The following is an 18,767-nucleotide window of genomic DNA, read 5'->3' on the forward strand; positions in this document are numbered from 1 at the left end:
GCGTAGCCAAGATGAGGTGAGCTCGGAGGCTCCTGAACTGACTTAGGGTGAAACCCCTTGACTTGGCGTAATCAAGATGAGGTGAGCTCTGAAGCTCCTGAACTGGTTTAAAGTGAAAACCCTTAGACTTGGCGTAACCAAGATGAGGTGAGCTCTGAAGCTCCTGAACTGACTTAGGGTGAAACCCTTTGACTTGGCGTAGCCAAGATGAGGTGAGCTTTGAAGCTCCTGAACTGACTTAGGGTGAAACACTTTGACTTGGCGTGACCAAGATGAGGTGAGCTCTAAAGCTCCTGAACTGAATTAGGGTGAAACCCCTTGACTTGGCGTAACCAAGCTGAGGTGAGCTCTGATGCTCCTGAACTGGGCTCGGGTGAAAACCCTTTGACTTGGCGTAGCCAAGATGAGGTGAGCTTTGAAGCTCCTGAACTGACTTAGGGTGAAACCCTTTGACTTGGCGTAACCAAGATGAGGTGAGCTCTAAAGCTCCTGAACTGACTTCGGGTGAAACCCTTTGACTTTGCGTAACCCAGATGAGGGGTGCTCTTGAGCTCCTGAACTGAGTTCGGGTGAAAACCCTTTGACTTGGCGTATCCAAGATGAGGTGAGCTCTGGGCTCCTGAACTGATTTAGGGTGAAAACCCTTATCTGCAATAATAATCTCTAACCAAAATGCATAATTTTATTAATGTCTAAATAAAGCATTAAAACCTGATGTCCTTGCAACAAAAGTAAACGACAATAAATATATAAAAACTAAAGTCCTAACACTATCTAAGCATAGTATTTGCGGAGGTGATAAGCATTCCATGGCCTCTTTAATTTCTTCCCTGTCCAGTCTTCTAAGTAATAAGCACCCGAGCTGAGCTTCTCCACCACTTTGAACGGTCCTTCCCATCTTGGATCTAGCTTTCCGACCTTCTCTTCTTGAACCTTCTTCCAAACTAGGTCTCCGACCTGGAAGCTCCTCTGAATCACTTTCTTATTGTAGGATTGGGCTATGCGTCTTTTGTAAGCTTCCATTCTTATGGCCGCCGCTTCCCTCTTTTCTTCTAGGAAGTCCAAATCCGCTGCTCGCCTCTCATTGTTCTGCTCATCATAGAATATTACTCGGGATGTCTCTTCGCCAATCTCTGCCGGAAGCACTGCCTCGTTTCCATAAACCAGGCTGAAAGGCGTCTCCCCGGTGCCAATCTTTGGGGTAGTCCGATATGACCACAGGACACTGGGGAGTTCCTCCACCCAATTACCTTTCGCGCTCCCAAGTCGGGTCTTAAGGCTCTGCACCAAGGATCTATTGGTGACCTCCACTTGTCCATTACACTGAGGGTAGGCCACAGAGGTGAAGTGCTGTTGAATCTTCATCTCTTTGCACCAGGCTTGGATCCGGCTTCCTTGAAACTGTCTTCCATTATCAGATATCAGCTTCCTCGGGACCCCAAACCTGCAGACAATATTCTTCCAGAGAAATTTGAGTACCTCATTTTCAGTTATCTTGGATAAAGCCTCGGCCTCGACCCATTTTGAAAAGTAATCAATAGCAACAAGCAAGAACTTCTTCTGGGCTGGAGCTGGGGGAAAAGGTCCCACAATGTCGATTCCCCATTGGTCAAACGGGCAGGCTGCCACAATACTCTTCATTAATGCGGCGGGCTGATGTTGGAGCTTCGCATGACGTTGGCAACTGTTGCATGAGACAACAATGGCTAGAGCGTCTTTCAGCATAGTGGGCCAGAAATAACCGGCCAGAAGTGCTTTCCGTGCCAGAAAGTAAGATCCCAAGTGATTCCCGCAACAGCCCTCATGAATCTCCCTTAGCACGTAGCTAGATTGCTTGGGACCCAAGCACTTGAGAAGAGGTTGTGAGAGCGATCTCTTGTATTGATCTCCATTGACAACTATAAACCGAAGGCTCCTTCGCTTCATTCTGTATGCCTTTTTTGGGTCTTTAGGGAGCACCCCATTTTTCATATAATCCAATAATTCAGAGCGCCAGTCTTCGTCCTCGGATTCGGGAGATGGATAGTACAGAGAAGGACTTAGCTCTACTTGGACTACCACATCTCTTGATTTCCAACTGTGAAGTGAGCTTGCCATTTTGGCAAGGGAGTCGGCCCCCTCATTCTCCTCCCTAGGGATTTGCTTAAACACGAGTTCCGTAAAGAGTTCTTTGGCCGCCTCCACTGCCTTTACATACTCCATCAGTCTTTCATTCTTGATACCATAAGTTCCATTCATTTGATGGGCCACCAACTGAGAGTCAGAAAAAATGTGAACCCGAGCAGCCCCGACCTGCCGTGCCGCTCTTAGACCTGCTAAAACCGCCTCATACTCTGCCTCATTGTTGGATGCCCTGAAGTCTAGTCTCACAGCCAACTTTAGTTCATCTCCTTTCGGAGAGATCAATAACACACCGACTCCACTGCCTTCATTGGTGGACGAACCATCCACATATACTTTCCAAAGATCTTCTATTTCGACATGTAGAGTTTCAGCAAGAAAATCAGCCAAGGCCTGCGCTTTTATTGCGGTCCTGGGTCCATATTGAATGTCGTACTCCCCCAGTTCCGTGGTCCATTTCACCAGCCTTCCCGAGATATCGGCATGAGTCATTATCTTCCCGAGAGGGCTGTTAGTGAGGACCATAATGGGGTGAGAAAGGAAGTATGGCCTTAGTCTTCGAGCTGTTGTGACCAAAGCTAGAGCAAGTTTCTCTACCACTGTATACCTGAGCTCTGCCCCTTTGAGCGCATGAGAGATGTAATATACGGGACTCTGTTCCGTACCTCTTTGCCTGATTAAAACTGAGCTTACAGCCGTTTCCGTGGCCGAGAGATAAACATACAGTTGTTCTCCTGGAGCTGGTTTGGCAAGTATGGGGAGCTCAGCCAAGTACTTCTTTAAATCATCGAAGGCCTTTACACATTCTTCATCCCACTCAAACTTCTTAGCTTTCCTGAGAATACGGAAGAAAGGCAGACTTCGATGTGCTGCTCTTGAAATGAATCTCGACAAAGCTGTGATTCTCCCGGCAAGCTTCTGAACCTCCCGGAGATTCCCGGGAGGCAACATAGATTGAATGGCCTTCACTTTCTCGGGGTTGGCTTCAATTCCTCTTTCTGTTACCATATATCCCAGAAACTTTCCGCTCTTGACCCCAAAGGTGCACTTCTGGGGGTTCAGCTTCAGCCCATAGGTTCTTAGGGTGGCAAAGGTCTCATAGAGATCTTTTATGAGGTCGGTGGAACCCTTGGATTTTACTAGAATATCATCCACATAGATCTCCACATTTCTTCCAACCTGAGCTGAAAAAACCTTGTCCATGAGCCTTTGATAAGTGGCTCCTGCATTTTTTAATCCGAAAGGCATTACCACATAACAGAATGTCCCTTCGGAGGTGATGAAGCTTACTTTATCCTGGTCTTCCTCCGCTAATGGTATCTGATGGTATCCCTGATAAGAATCCATTAGACACAAGTATTGATGACCTGCAGTGTAGTCGACCAGTTGGTCGATCCTCGGTAAAGGATAACAATCTTTCGGGCAAGCTTTGTTAAGATCTCTGAAGTCGACACACATCCTCCATTTTCCAGAGCTCTTAGGGACCAGGACAACATTTGACAACCATGTTGGGAAAAAGACCTCCCGTATGTGTCCTGCTCTAAGAAGCTCGCCCACCTGCTCCTTTATTATCTTGTCTTTTTCGGGGCCGAAGTGCCTCTTCTTCTGTTTAACTGGTCGAGCTTCAGGAAGTATATTAAGACGGTGCTCCATGATTGCCGGGCTGACCCCTTGAAGCTCTTGAGGAGACCAGGCGAACACGTCTGGATTAGCCTTTAAACAAGCCAACAAATCATTCTTAGTTTCAGGATCCAGGTCGGCCGCCAACCTTACGTGCTGCTGAGATCCTATTTCCACCATCTCTGGTTCTTCCTCTGATATGAGTTGAGCCTCCTTTCTGGAGATCATTCTTTTTTGAGTTTCAATCATCCCTACCTCAGTTCGGGACCTCTTCAATTTAACCTTTACCTCATCCACATAGCAGCGGCGTGAGGACTTCTGAGCTCCACATACAACTCCCACATGGCTCCCCGAAGGATATTTTACCTTTTGATGATAAGTAGAACTCACAGCTCGGAAGTCAGCCAGGGCCGGTCGACCCCATATCCTGTTGTACGAAGAAGGGGCATCTACCACAGTAAAACAACTCATCTTCGTGATGCGATGTGCTCCAGTTCCCAAAGACAAGGGAAGCATGATTTGTCCAATGGTTTGGACTGCGTGCCCCGTGAAGCCAAATAAAGGCGTAGAGATGGGGTCATACTCGAACCCTTCCACTTTCATTTGATCAAGGGTCTTTTTGAAAAGAATGTTCACTGAGCTTCCGGTGTCCACAAAGATTCTCGCCACATCATAATTGGCGACCGTGAGAGTTACTAGCAAGGCATCGTTATGGGGTGCCATAATACCTTTCAGGTCCTCGGGCCCGAAGCTGATGGTGGGATCGGATTTGGGAGCTATGTCTATTCCCAGGCTCTCCAATCTCCTACCGTGGGCTTTCCGAGCCCTTCCTGAATCACCATCGGTTGCACTACCAGATATCATGTGTATTATACCTCGGGTCGGGTCATTGGCTATTTGTTCGACTTGAGGTCCCTGTTGCTGCTGAGGGCCTGCTCGGCCCCCTTGGTTGGGTCGGTCCTCTCTGGGTGGTCTCTGATTTACCCAGGGGGGTCCTCGACTTCTCCTGTCCTCTCGGTACCTTCCTTCTGATCGGGCTAATAAGTTCTTCATGTGAGGATCCCTCTGCATGATCCTCTGCACCTCTTCTCCCAGTCTCTGGCAGTCATTGGTAATGTGACCGTATTCTTGATGGAATTCACAGAACTTATCCGAGGGAGGTAATCGTGGCCCTTTTTCGGCTTGTTTTGGGCCTTCTAACTTCCTCCTCTCTTCACAGATTGCCATGGCTCTTTCCAAACTCATAGCCAATGGGGCATAAGGGAAAGGTCCCGGAACTCGGCCTCGTTCATCTGATCTTTCCGCAGGCCTCTTCCTGCTCGGCTCAACTTTTTCCTTTCCCTTGTCTCTGCCTCCCGGCCTGCCGTCCGTACGTTTTTGTCTCTGTGCATCCTCAAGGTTCACATATTTCTCCGCTCGGCTAAGGAGCTCATCATAGCTGTGGGGGGGCTTTTTTACCAAAGAATTAAAGAACTGTCCCCCACGAAGGCCCTGCGTGAAGGCATTTACCAGGGTTTCGGTGGCTGCAGCTGGGACCTCCAAGGCTGCGTCATTAAATCGTTTGATGAAATCCCTCAGTGAGTCCACATCACTTTGCTTCACATTGAACAAGCCCAGGGATGTCTTCAAATATCTTTTGCTGGTGGCATATTGGTTCATGAAGACAGTACTAAATTCCCGGAAGCTGGTGATGGAATGCGGTGGCAGCAGATCGAACCACCTCTGAGCCGGTCCCACCAGGGTGGTAAGGAAGACTCGGCATTTCACCCCATCTGAGTATCTGTGGAGCAGGGCAGCATTATTAAACCTCCCCAAATGTTCGTCGGGGTCGGTACTTCCGTCGTAATCTCTAACTGTTGGCTGACGAAAATTGGGCGGGAGGTCCTCGTTCAGTATTTCTGGAGAGAGCGGGCTTTCCCTGTCCAGCATAGGAGGTCGACCTCCCACTTGTCTGCCAAGCCTTCTGATTTCCTCCCACATGGCTTCTAGATGCTCCGGAGGAGGAGGAGGAGGATTAGGTGGTTGTTGCGTTGGAGGTGATGGGGACCGATTCCGACGGAGGGCCTCACCCACGGATCTGTTAATCAGCTGGGCAAGTTGGTCTAGGGTAAGATCAGCCACTCCTCTCCCTTGACCCCCTACAGGACCTCCTCGCCCGCCCCTAGGACCTGTTCTTAAACCTCTTCGTCCCCACATGTCTTACGTCTTCTCAGTATACTTTCCCACAGACGGCGCCAATTGATGTTGCTAAAATCGGTGATGGTAAATGGGAGGTCGGATCTTTGCTTAGAGAGCTAGGATCAAACCTTGGAACAATGGCTGGGAGGTCGGATCTTCAGTGGGGAGCTCGGATTTGACTCGCGAAATCTGGAACCACAAACAAGAACGTTAGAAGGGGGCCGGAAGGTGGTTCCGGCGTAGCCCCTCCGACGCTCAAGTCAGAGAATAGAAAATTGAGAGAGTAATGTGTGTGCTAAGAGAATGTGAATATCTGAATGAATAAATAATGAACGAAACCTGGTATTTATAGGAGAACAATAGAGTCCTGATTTTGGTAGATTTAGATCCTCAGAATCTTGCAAGATTTGGTTAGATTCTGTGAAAGATTCGGTCATATCTTCTAGTTTTCGTTTATATTTTTGTGGGTTCTTGCTGAGATGTGAAAACGCCGCCTATTTTCCTGGGAGGTCGGCTCGGGAGGTCGGTCAATCATATCCGGTCGACTCGATCGGACTACAAATGAGGTCAGCTCGGGAACTCTTGGGAGCTCGGCCGTGGAGCTCGACATGGGAGATCGGCCATATTTTTTAAGCCTCGCTTATGGGTATTTGGGAGGTCGGCTTGGGTGACCTCCCGGATGAGGTCCCGGCCTGCAGCTGGCTTGGCACGAGTTCCTGGTCACCTGGCCTTCAACTGTCTGGGCCACCGAGAGTAGGCCGAGGCCATCCCCGACCCTGGGGTATCAATATTGTTAAATTATAATAGAATATTTACCACATAATATGCTCACACTGATGTTTTTTCTCCTACCTTTTAATCGACTCACTTTTATCCTATATTTGATTTACTAATTTTAAAATTCATTATATCGCAGATTCTAACACAATCATTTTCCTAATCTCTGTGTGTGTGTGTGTGTGTACAAATTTATTAGCGTAAATAGAATGGTTATTTGCGTCGGATATCTTCCAGGTCAGCGGATTATATGGACAGCTCATCGCTACACCAAACATCATCGTTCCGAAGAGAATCAAAGCATATCCATTTTAATGAACACAAATTGGAACAGCGAGATAACAAATTCCACTAGAGAGGCAACCAGTCTCATTAAATTACGTAGTAACACACAGCGCCTAGAGTTCTTTACCAAAATAAAAAAAAATACACCAAATCAGACAAATATATGCAGTTCAGGTCTGCTGAACACATTATTTTCTTCGTCCTCTAGGACAGGATAGGAAGCAACAAGAGCATCCTGAGCACCGATGTAGAGGGAATTGTAGATTTTCCAGTAAACTTCTCTAACCTTTCTTGCCGGATGAAATAATCCCTGAAGACAATAGTTCAGTACAACCGCTGCCCCAAGCGCCGCCCTCATTCCTTCTATAGCTTCCATGACAGCATTAATAACGTGCGGGGACGTTTCAAAAATGTTGGGCCAGACATAGTTCATCAGGTGGATTAAAGCATCTTCACATCCCAGACCAGCGACTCCCAGGGCCATGTGTTTGACTGCTGATGCGGCGGTTTGCCGATGAACCAAATCTCTGTCCATGAGGGCATCCTCGAGTAATGGAGTCACTGCATATATGTAGTCCTTGCCCATTTCGCCTATGTACTCAAATAAGAAGGATAGAGACTTCAGAACACCATTCTGAACATTGAGCTCCGGCACACGATATTCATTCATCAATGCAGGTAAAACAGTGAATGGTGAGCATGTTTCAGCAACAATTGCTATGGCCACAGTTGTGCACACACGGTTTTGACGTTCCTGCACCTTGAGGTTGTTTAGCAAGGTCGCAAGAACATCTTGTGGCCCAATGGCTTTTGCAATATAACCAAAAGTATTCACAGTTGCTCTACGGATACCCTTCTTGTGAGCTTTGAGCATCTCCAGAAGCTCAAAACAAATCCTCATCCACTCCCTTGCAGGAACAAACTCAGCCCCTCGATCAGCAATTCTTCCAACAAGATCTATACAGTTTTCTTGGACTTTCTCGTGGCGGTTCTTCAAGATTGGAGTTAGACGAGGGAGCAAATCCTTGATCGGCGGTGTCATCTTGGTCATCCCAATAACATTGACGATAGCCTTGAGAGCGCCCAATATCGAACCCAGAACTTCAGGATACTCCTCTCCCAAATACTCATACAATACAACTCCAAGGTGGCCCATTAATTGTTCTTCTCCACACTGCTTCATAACCACCGCAATCCTGGATATAAGATCCGCTGCCTGCTGTCTCACTTTAGCACTCTTATTGTTAAGCCGCCATTTTATGGTACCACAAATCTGGGGTAGGTATGGCTTCACTTTGTGACCAAGGGTGTTCACAACAGCACCAAAACCATTTAGCATCACGTTAGCATCGTCACTAGTCTGTTCTTGAAACGCATAGAGAATCCCATCAATCAATAGCTCTTCTAAGCGAGCATCGATATCAGATGCTCCCAAGTTTGTCACCACTTTCTCAATTGTCTCCATGACCATCCTTCTATATGGCTCACTTTCATCTTTTAGGTCCTCAACGGTTCTTCCCACTATATCAGCAACACCGACTTTGTTCGCAATCTCGACAGTGGTTTCGACAAGCTGTTTGTAGTTCCTCCTGTCCAATGCCATCCTTCTGACCCAGAAATTACGGAAAAACTCAGGAAGAATGTCATTTCTGATATAATCCGGCTCTACACCCTCAGTACTCACACACTGTTTCACCACTTTCAGCACTATTTTCTTCATTTCTTCATCAGGTGACTGGAACTCGCGGATCAGAATAACCATGACTTCCTTGGTGTAGTAGCTGGCATATATCGCATCCATCAGTGGTATGATAAAACCAATGGCTTTCAAAAAGGCAGCCAAGACTTTCCCACGGTGGGACCTTATACCCTTCCATAGAGGCTTCAAAACTGAGTCAAAGCTTTCGATACCATAAGGGGCTGCAGCCTCAGCAAGCGCAGCCAAAGACAGAGCGGTGATCGTTCGGACTTTCTGATTTTCATCATTAAGACCATGTTCAATGATCTCGACCAGTGATCTCAAGTGTGGAAGAACAGCACAGCCAATTAGAATGGCAATCTGCTGTACTATCTTGATACCTGTGTGACGAGCTTGCCAAGATTTCTTGCTCTGACACACGGCTTTCAAGAATGGCAACAATGCAGGGATCCCAAGAGCAGAGGCAACAACACTAAAAGCTCTTGCAGTGGTGTTCCTAACATACTCATCAATGTTGTCAATATCTGGACGCATTGCAGCAATCATTGTGGCCAACCCAGCTGCCTTGCTAAGATTCGAGATGATTTCTCTACCTTCTACCCGAGCATAATAATCCTCATCAATTAAAAGAGGCTCAATAACCACCAATATTTTGTGCACATACGGACGAACCAACTCGTCTAATTTATAGAGCACCCTATCAATAACTTTAACCAACAAATGTCTCTCCTGATCCTCCAATGTGGGTTGCATGAGCAGCGGTAGAATACGGTTAAAAAGTGGCCCAGCACCAAATTCCCTTGCTTTATCTGTGAGCTGCCTCAATGCAGTTTTCCTCTGTGGAGGAGTACCGTTCTTTACTTTCAGCAAGAGTTTCATGATCTTTCTCTCTTTCTGCTCTTCTGGCGATAACTCCTCTTCATTGTCTTCATTTAGCAGTGAACCAAAATACTGGTAATCCTCAGGTTTCATTAATGGCAAACCACCAGGCATCTCTTTTGGCACATCAAACTGTTGGCCTCGATTTTCTTCTGGAATATTATACAGGGGTGTCGCCATTGGAGTAGGTGTAGCAAGAAGTTTCCGGGCAGGTGTTCTAATAGGTACATAGGTAGCAGGTGGGTCCAAAATCTTATATCCTTCCTGCGGAAACATTGCATCAAGCTCCTCATCGGTTAATGGTCTATTCCTATCCTCAATATCTTTCTCCCATCTCAACAAATTATACTGTTCGGGAGTCATTGCGCTACGCATAAGAGAATTCGGAGTGGGGGTAGCCATATCAACTGCACCAAAAGGAGTGACACCAGGTGTATATGCTGCAGCAGGTGTAGCACCTGGTGTGGCACTGCCCATTGTGGCTGGTGTCTCATCCCATCTTGACCTCTGTTTTTTTGGTGTTGGGGTAGCCATCCCTCCCAGCTTTGGTGTGGCATCCCAAGCCATTCCTGCAGGAGTTGCCCCAGGTGTTACACCTCCAGCAGGAGTTGCATCCGAATCATTAAGGCGGCCTGGTGTCGGTGTCTCATCCCACCTATTTCTCCTTGAAACTGACGGTGTTGCATCCCCAATTCTCCCAGGTGTCGGGGTAGCATCCCACCTTCCAATTCCAGGCGTGGAGTCAGGCAAATCCCAGTCAGACCCCGTCTTCGCCTTCTTGTCAACGGCACTCTCGTCCTGAGACACATCCCATCTATTCCTCTTTTTTGGCTTATCTGCATCCTTCTCCTTTGCCTTTGATTCCTCTTCTTCCTTCTTCTTCTTTGCTATCTCTCTCTTCACCTCCTCTTCCTTCCGCTTTAACGCTTCTTCCCTCATTACATCAGCATAAGTCCTGACTTCTGGCCCTGGCGTTTTGTCCAAAAATGGATCATTCCTCGCAGGGGATATAATCCTATTCAACCTCCTCCTCCTATAATCATCCTCCCTGTCAATTATCTTACTCGGTTGCTTAAACCCAGACATGTTGTCGTCGTCCTCCCCAGTTCTCAAAGGCTCCTTAAGAAACTGTTTTGGAGCAGTAAAAGATGCCATTTTCCTAGCAATTTCATTTTCAGCTCCATCAAGATTATCGTCCTCATCATTGACAGCAATTGATCGCTCATAGCCCTCATACTTGTTTGCATTATAAAGATCAGTGTCAAAAGTAAGGGAGGTTAGTGCAGCCACGTCCTCCATCTTTTGTCTCTCTTCTTTGACCCTCTGAATCTCCGTATCCACATCCATTTTGTAGCCTAAAATGTCCGGACACTAGGAGAAAAACACAAACTTAAGTTCAAAATCATAAAACAAGAAGTAAAAATTACGAAAAGCAACCAGAAAATAAATTTCAGAAATTGAACCTAGCACCAAAAAATGCAAAACTAAACAAACTCGACTCTTTTCCTTCATCCAAAAATAATAATTGCTCCTTCATCAATCGTACAAAAGAGAGAAATCACCAGCACAAATTTACTTGAGATCGCAAAAGAGTCGCGTGAAGGATAAATGAAAATTCCACGAAAATCTCAAAGAATAATCGAAATTTCAATAATATGCAAACGAAGTAAAGCATATGAAATCAAAATCGAGCAAAATATAGACTGCTGAATCAAGAATAAGTGAAATTAAGGTTCTGCTGAATGCAAGAAACCAAACTGACCTGATTTTGGGGATTTGTTTCTTGAGAAAGCTGGGAGCTTAAACCGATAATCGCGATTTGGAACCCTTCCACGTACTCGATAGAACCTGAAAAGCGGTTTTGACCGTGGATTCTGTATGGGCCATAAATTAGTCAAAGACGCCAAATAAAAATGTAAAACCTACTTTAATTATAGGACTCGGCCCAAATTCGAGCCCATCAAGTACGCCAAAAACCTATGGTGTGAGTATTTGCAAAAGATTATGCTTTTAGACAAATGATTATTAAATTTACAAATTTGTGCACGAGTAGCAAAAATCAAAAGTAGATGGTGTTAAAGTCAAAAGCTTAATTTTTTAAATTAGAGTGTTGGATAAATAAATGATTTTAACACTATCTTTTTAATAAAATATAAAAAATTATATTCTTAAGTTGGATCGATAACACACCTCCTCTCTTTCTCTTCAAAATTGTTGGAGTAACTGTGTTCAAAAAAAAATTCCTTTACGTTAAAAAAAAAATATGATAAATCACTTTTGAAAAACCAAAATTATCGTGAAATCAGCTTTGAGATTTTGATTAAATAAAGCAGAAACTAACGCAAAATCTGAAGTTAAAAAATATATAGAACTGATTTTTGTAAGTGATCACTGAAAAATCAATTTTTTTTTTTTTTTTTTTTTATAGAAGTTACAAGCACTCCTTTGGTGTAGTATTAATTGGCTAACTGGTGATCAATCTAGGAATTAAAAGATGCACAGTCCGAAATTAGGCCCATTTCATAAATTAATTTTTTAAATATATAATTTATGGATAATTTAAAGTTGAATCATGTATGTAAAATATGAGGCTGTGTATATTTTAATAACAAGATATGGTAAGACTTATAATTTTGTACTCTAAAACGAAATTATCTGCAATGATATTTACAAACAATAACAATTTGCTTCACATAATACAACGACATGGTTTTGAAGTAGAGTAGGTTTTTTTAGTGGAAGATATCAAATATCTTAATTCATGATACAGATATCATATCTTTAGTGAAAATTAGTACTTTTGATTTAAAAAAATAATATTTTTCATTCAAATCAACTCATGTCACACAATATATTTTTAACATAAAAGAACAATATTTTTAACTCAAATTAACATATGTTACACAATATTTTTTCATAAGATATTTAACAAAAAATGATAATCTGTAGTGAAAGATTGAAAACTTGTCTCACAAAATTGATTCGTGAGATATTTTTACTAGAGTATGTGGTTGAAGTAATATCAGTGCAAACTTTGAAACCTAACTAATCAATAAAATGTTTGAATCTTTCCGGTTTTTCAGTATTTGCAAGCACTCAAAATTTACTCAAATTCTGGATTTAAGAATTGTTTTCTCGAAAATCTAAATTCAAAATGTTGTATCTTAGAAATTTCGATTTAAGATTAATTTATTAAAATTCAAGATTCTAAATAATAGGAAAGGAGAGAAAAAGATTTAAAAGTTGGAAATTTAATGAAAATGAGTGGTTATATTTTATATTAATTGGGAAGTTGTGTACCATCTTGTGAATAGCAATGCCTATTAATTCGTAAAACTTAATCATATTGGACCAAATTCTTTGTAAGAGACGAGATGAGTCCCTTCATCATTGTTATGTTATTTTTTTCTACAACGAAACATAATTAATTAAAAATATGCTTAATTCCCAAAACTAAATTAAATGTATTTTACTTTCTTAAAAAAATTGTATTTTACTTCTGTGTATCTTCTATTCATTTAGGAAAAAAACTTCAGGAAAAACTGAAATTCAGAATCTAAATACAAATTCCAAAATTAACTCAAGTCCATCAAATGTCAAGCGAGATGAATGAAAAATTTTGAAAAATATTAATTTGCATTTTTAAATCCCAAAAAAGGTTCATTCTACTACAAAATTTTTAATTTCAATAGGAAGTAAATTTTTATTTGGTAAATTTATTTTTAGTTTTATTTTTCTTATTAACACAATTTAAATAAAAGCTACTGAAATAATTATTTTAAAAATAGGCACACAAATCTTAAGTACAAGAGGCCGGCATCAAAATAGTTGCAGTGTGGAAGAGGCATGACATATGAGTGGAAAATAATTTGAGGATGTAAATATTATTAACTCAACTTGTTACAATATGTCATTTTTATACTAAATAAAATCATTCGCACAACATTTTGATATTATAATTACCATTCTAGTACGATTGTTTCACATCTTATATATGCTCGTCCCTGGCATCGTACCGGTAATTAATTGGTTTGTATCCGTCCTCGCTCTATAAGTATGATTACCTAAGTTGTTGTATTATAATCGAAGAATCTACTATATATTGCCCTATAAAGTCATTCATATTGTAACAACATTCTAATGTGAGACAAGGTATTATGACATATGAAACGTGTTGAAAAAATTAAATTGATTACTGTCTTTTAGGAATTTTAATTGAAATACTTGGACTCAACTGAGGCGGATTCATCCCGAAATGACGAAAAACCAGTAGATTAATGTGAATACACTTTTTCTTCAATTTAATTTATATGAAGTTTCAAGCAAAGTCTTAGTCAATCAAATTTTAATTCATTCTAAAATAATTGTGTATATGTGATTATGAATTGACATATATAGTCAAACTCAACCTAACCAAATACTATAAAATCCCAAGAAGGGTATTCATCCATCCATTTACTTCGAAAAAATACTAATATAAAATTGTATTAAATCAAGACTCTCCCCCATGCAATGTAATTAGTACTTTCTTGAAAATTCAGGTTGGCTAGACAATTTACTAGACATATCTCATACCCATCACGACTAACTTTTTACTCTAAATATAAATAGTGTCAATCCATCACACGGATAAAAATATATGATATCGTCTCATACGAGGATCACTTATACAAATCTATTATTTGCTTTATTTATGGATTGTTGGAGTAGTTAGATATTCCACAATAGTATTATATGGACACTTTTGATTCGGATTGCAATTTCATGGCTTTTATCTGAAAATATTCTTATACATAATATGGAAAAAAAGATTTTGTAAAAAACTATAACTAGTGAAAATAAGTTCATTTTCGGAGATTGAAACCATATGTTTATTTGCTTTTAGTTTTGATAAAGTTAAATTATATGTTTTCTGAAATCTATATTTTCTCCTCCCATATATTTCATATCTTAAGTGTGAGTGTGTGTGTGTGTGTGTGTGTCTATATATATATAATTCCTTAGGTTTGTTTGATTTATCATTGTTTATATTATGCAGATATGATTAATATATTTTTATCTGCGTATAAAAAAATAAATAAAACTAAGGTCATGTGGACTAAAAATAAATTTAGCTAAGCATGACGTCGATATGACGTAAAATAACGGGAAGGCATCTCAGCATTAAATAATAATTTAAACGGAACAGATATAATTTTGACAGAGGACGTTGAAAAAGTCAACCTACACGTCACCGCTTACTCAAGAAGTTAAAAGTCAAATGGAAAAGGACGGTACGGTACAATCAAGACAGCGATTCATTCTTGACCGCCGCGCCAACTACAACTTAGTGAGGTCATTGGGGCAGTCATAATTATTTTTTAAAAAAAATTTAAAAATGATTTTGTTATATAATTTTTAATTTCACGCTAACATTTTATATTATTAATTAATTTACAGTACTCTATTTACTACAATGAACATATATAGTTCACTATATATAAATGGTGGGCACCATGAAACTAAGATGGTCCCAAATAAGTGTTTTTGAATTAGTTTTAAAGTTGAGAAAAAAATAGCCAAATTAATGAATTTCGATATCTATACTGAAATTAAATTAATGTTACTGTTTTTTTAGACATTTAATTTCAATATTTAATTTTAGTTTTTTTAGAGATTAATTTTAGATTTTCAATACAAAATTCCTGTTGGGTAAAAACCTATCACCGAACCCGTTGGACCACTATACATTTTTTTTATAGAACGATGATCAACGAATTAATTATATGTTCTAGAAACCATGAATAAAATAATATAAAGTCAATTAAAAATATTATTAATACAATTATTCAAAAGAGACAAAGACAACCATTCAAACATTCAAACAGCATCACAAATATCGATAAGTTATGGCAAAAAAATTTAATAATTAACCTCGAGACCCAAGTCAACCTAATTCTGTCGATTTACATGTGACAATATTCTTTAATCCTCAGAGAATACTTTGACTTTTCATTCATTGAAGCCATATATTTCCTTTTTATATATCTACTTCAAATTTTAAATTGAGTTCATGGTATATTCTTGATCATATTTAGTCTCCTGAAAAAAATTAAAAACGATTAATATTTTTTTACAAAAAAAAAAATTATATGGTTTTATAAACTGGATAATATCATGCAAATGAGGTAATTAAATGTGTCTAATTAGATTAAAATAGTGGTTAAACGATAATTCACTAACACGAAATATTAGAGCTGTAAGTAGTGTGGGCTCAGTGGAAACTTGCAACCTTTCTCCACACATTTTTTTAATCATAAAGTTCTAATTTTTGAAAAATTCAACTATATTTTTAAATCAAGAAATCTTTATACGAAAGATATATTTAGTTTAGTTGAAAAATATAGCAGCACCCAAATTAAGACAGTTGAATATACGACTAAAATGAGAGGCTAAAGGATCGGAGATCAAATATAACTATCACAAAAGATTGACTAAAACCACATTCGGATGTCCATATGCCACCAAAATCGTTATAACTACTTGTTAAACTTAAACGTCGACGCATGTTTGAAAATTCTTTATAATTATTGCGTTGTTTTGTATTTTATTCTTCCTCTTCAAGGATTTGAAGAAATGCATGTTAATATTCAGATTTGGGCCTAACTCTATACTAAACTAGTTTAAAAGTGAAGAATTATTAGAAGTCTGTGTATACAATTATCGATATCTTAATTCAGCTGATGTTGGGATATTTAACACAACTTCTCATAAATGAATAAACAATTGGAACGTGAATTAATACATTATATGGTCTTTTGTCCATGATAAATTGATTTGGATATGAACCTGACGAAAATATAATGAAACAGAAAACAGAAAAAAGAGGTCCGATCCAATGTGGGTTGCACGACATGATACAAAAGATATTAACAGATCTTCACATTCTACATAACTTTCCACGACTCGAGAGTCGGGAATCCACCAAAAGAGTCGAACTGCAGCCCAGCTGCGGGTGCCCCACCGTCAGCCGCCGCAGCGGGCGGAGGTGGAAGATGAGTCGACGGGCCTTCCAGAGGAAAAGCAGAGGAGTCAAGCATGGGCAAGCTCCCACACGTCTGTAGCCTGTTCATCGCCATATACGGCACCGGTTTTAGCACCGGAGCTACAGGAAAGCTTCCAACCATCCCTCCGAAACTCCCTCCTGTCAACTGCTGCACCATCTGCCTGAAATTGGAGACGTCTGCTGTGATAAACGTCGTCGTTCCCTGCTTCGTTGCTCGTGACTTCCGCTTCGCCACCCTCCCACTCGGTGCTACGGTCCTGCGCGTCCTGGAGAAAGGAGTTTCGTTCTCCGAGCCCCCGGATGGGGTCGGAGTTGGAACAGGCGTCGTATCAGGCGCCGAGAAGAAGGACTCAACCATTTCAGCTGACAGTAAATCTTCGGCATACGAAGGGTGAGTACCCGCAAAGGACTGTTGCAGAGCTTTAGTGAGAGTCTCTGTCTCCATTGCAAAGATGTCTTGAATCAAATAGTCGCCGAATGTCGGGTGTATCTGCCATAGCTGCTCCATACTGACAAAAAAAATCCTCTGCAGAAAAATTTCAGACAACAAAAAAAAAAGAACCAAATCGATCAAATATCAAATACCCATATCTTTAATCCTCGAAAGTAGTGATTATGACTCAGAATTTTAAAGACAAAAATGTGAAGAAAATTAGCTTGAGAGTGAGTATATCGGCAGGCGAAGAGACAGAGAGAAGACTTGAGTATAGGGGGATTAAATAGGACGGTGGTGGGGATGAAGAAACCGCGTAGATCTGGACACGTGCGGAATCCGCTGGAAATATTTTTAACTGATTTTTTTGACAGAATTTTCACCCTTTTAAATATAAAAATCAATTATTTTTAGAATCGAAAAGCATGATAACTTTGAATAGAATAGGAAAATAATATAGAACCAATATTTCGGGATAAAATTAATGAATATTTATATTCATCAAATATTTGATGAACTACTATGTTTAACGTGCCAGAAATAAAAAAAAATATTATCGAGATTGTAAGACAAACTTTTAGTAAAGTTTTTAAATATGTGATGCATTAAAAAAAATTCCTTAATCTCTGCGAAGAAAAATAAAATAAAAAATCAAATGAAGAACTGAAACCATTTTTACAATTAAATCTTAATTTGATTTGAGGTAGAATATACCAAATGACAAATCAAATCATTATTGATAAAATATGAAATGAACGTGTGTATGCAACTAAAAAAATGAGCAAATATTCAATAATCAATCAATCGAACCACCCAACTATATGATAATAAATTATATTCATTGCTTTTGAAAGTATAGATAAAAAGTTTAGACAAACGAAAATGGATCTATTAAATATTTATTTTAATACAAAATCGCAAAGGTGCAAAATGATATATTTAATTTGATTTGAGGTAGAATATACCAAAAAAACTAATTTAATGATGGAATGTGTCAAAGTGATTATATTTAAATCCTGCAAGTTGCCAAATACTTATAATTAATTATATACTTATGTCAGCTCAAATATACACATTTGTTTATTTTTCACACAAATTAAAAATTTCATTGAAAACACAAATTTTACGAATAAATTTTATCTTTTATCCTGATTTAATTCATTCAGATAATGGTTGTACATCTCAACAAAACTTAGTATAGGAATATATTAATAAAAAAAACTATTAAATTAGAAATTAGGCTATATATTTGGAACAAATGGAACATTAGACTAGAAATTTATTTAGGTGCAACTCAATAATAATTGAACTAATGACTTCAACTTTGATATCAATCGTAAGATTGAACTCTTGCCGTTGTACAAAAAAACTATAAATTAACGGTACAACTCAAATCTATTTTACGAGTCCTATAACATTTTATACTAAATCATACAAATAAATTTGAACTCCATTTTGTTTATAGCATTCCAAAGAATATAGTTATTTTAAGCCCTACAAGTATAATTTAAGATTTTATATCCTCAATCCTCGGTTGTTGGGTCAAGTGAGAAATTTATTATTAAAATCTGAGACCACAAGTTTTACAAAGCAGTATAAAGATAAAATAGTTTTCAATTTTGAGTTTTACTTCGTTAAATTTTAGAAGTTTTGTTTGATACACCAATTTTTAAATTTTTAGCTATTTGGTGTAATTATTATATAAAAAAATATAGATATGATGTCGAAAA

General features: G+C 39.8%; 3 protein-coding genes across 3 annotated transcripts; all 3 read right to left on the reverse strand.

The window, feature by feature from the left end:
* Positions 1-774: 774 nt before the first annotated feature.
* On the reverse strand, positions 775-5,937 carry LOC140958124 (uncharacterized). The gene has a single exon (XM_073415522.1). The coding sequence runs from the start codon at positions 5,935-5,937 to the stop codon at positions 775-777; it is 5,163 nt and encodes a 1,720-aa protein (XP_073271623.1).
* Positions 5,938-6,973: 1,036 nt separating this feature from the next.
* Positions 6,974-11,447, reverse strand: LOC140971260 (uncharacterized). The gene is made up of 2 exons (XM_073433430.1): positions 11,322-11,447; positions 6,974-10,930 (listed from the first exon to the last, which is right to left on the reverse strand). Exon 2 carries the CDS (start codon positions 10,904-10,906, stop codon positions 7,133-7,135), a length of 3,774 nt encoding a protein of 1,257 aa, XP_073289531.1. The 5' UTR covers positions 10,907-10,930; positions 11,322-11,447; the 3' UTR covers positions 6,974-7,132.
* Positions 11,448-16,351: 4,904 nt separating this feature from the next.
* On the reverse strand, positions 16,352-17,284 carry LOC140961145 (calmodulin-binding protein 25-like). Its single transcript, XM_073419443.1, has 2 exons — positions 17,190-17,284; positions 16,352-17,113 (listed from the first exon to the last, which is right to left on the reverse strand). Exon 2 carries the CDS (start codon positions 17,110-17,112, stop codon positions 16,486-16,488), a length of 627 nt encoding a protein of 208 aa, XP_073275544.1. The 5' UTR covers position 17,113; positions 17,190-17,284; the 3' UTR covers positions 16,352-16,485.
* Between the last annotated feature and the right edge of the window lie 1,483 nt (positions 17,285-18,767).

The sequence above is a fragment of the Primulina huaijiensis genome, chromosome 2 (assembly GCF_012295235.1).
Source record: "Primulina huaijiensis isolate GDHJ02 chromosome 2, ASM1229523v2, whole genome shotgun sequence".
Classification (NCBI taxonomy): Eukaryota; Viridiplantae; Streptophyta; class Magnoliopsida; order Lamiales; family Gesneriaceae; genus Primulina; species Primulina huaijiensis.

Bases quoted from the DNA above. Each gene is read 5' to 3' on its own strand.
- LOC140958124 (XM_073415522.1), bottom strand. From the start codon at position 5,937: ATGTGGGGACGAAGAGGTTTAAGAACAGGTCCTAGGGGCGGGCGAGGA.
- LOC140971260 (XM_073433430.1), bottom strand. From the start codon at position 10,906: ATGGATGTGGATACGGAGATTCAGAGGGTCAAAGAAGAGAGACAAAAG.
- LOC140961145 (XM_073419443.1), bottom strand. From the start codon at position 17,112: ATGGAGCAGCTATGGCAGATACACCCGACATTCGGCGACTATTTGATT.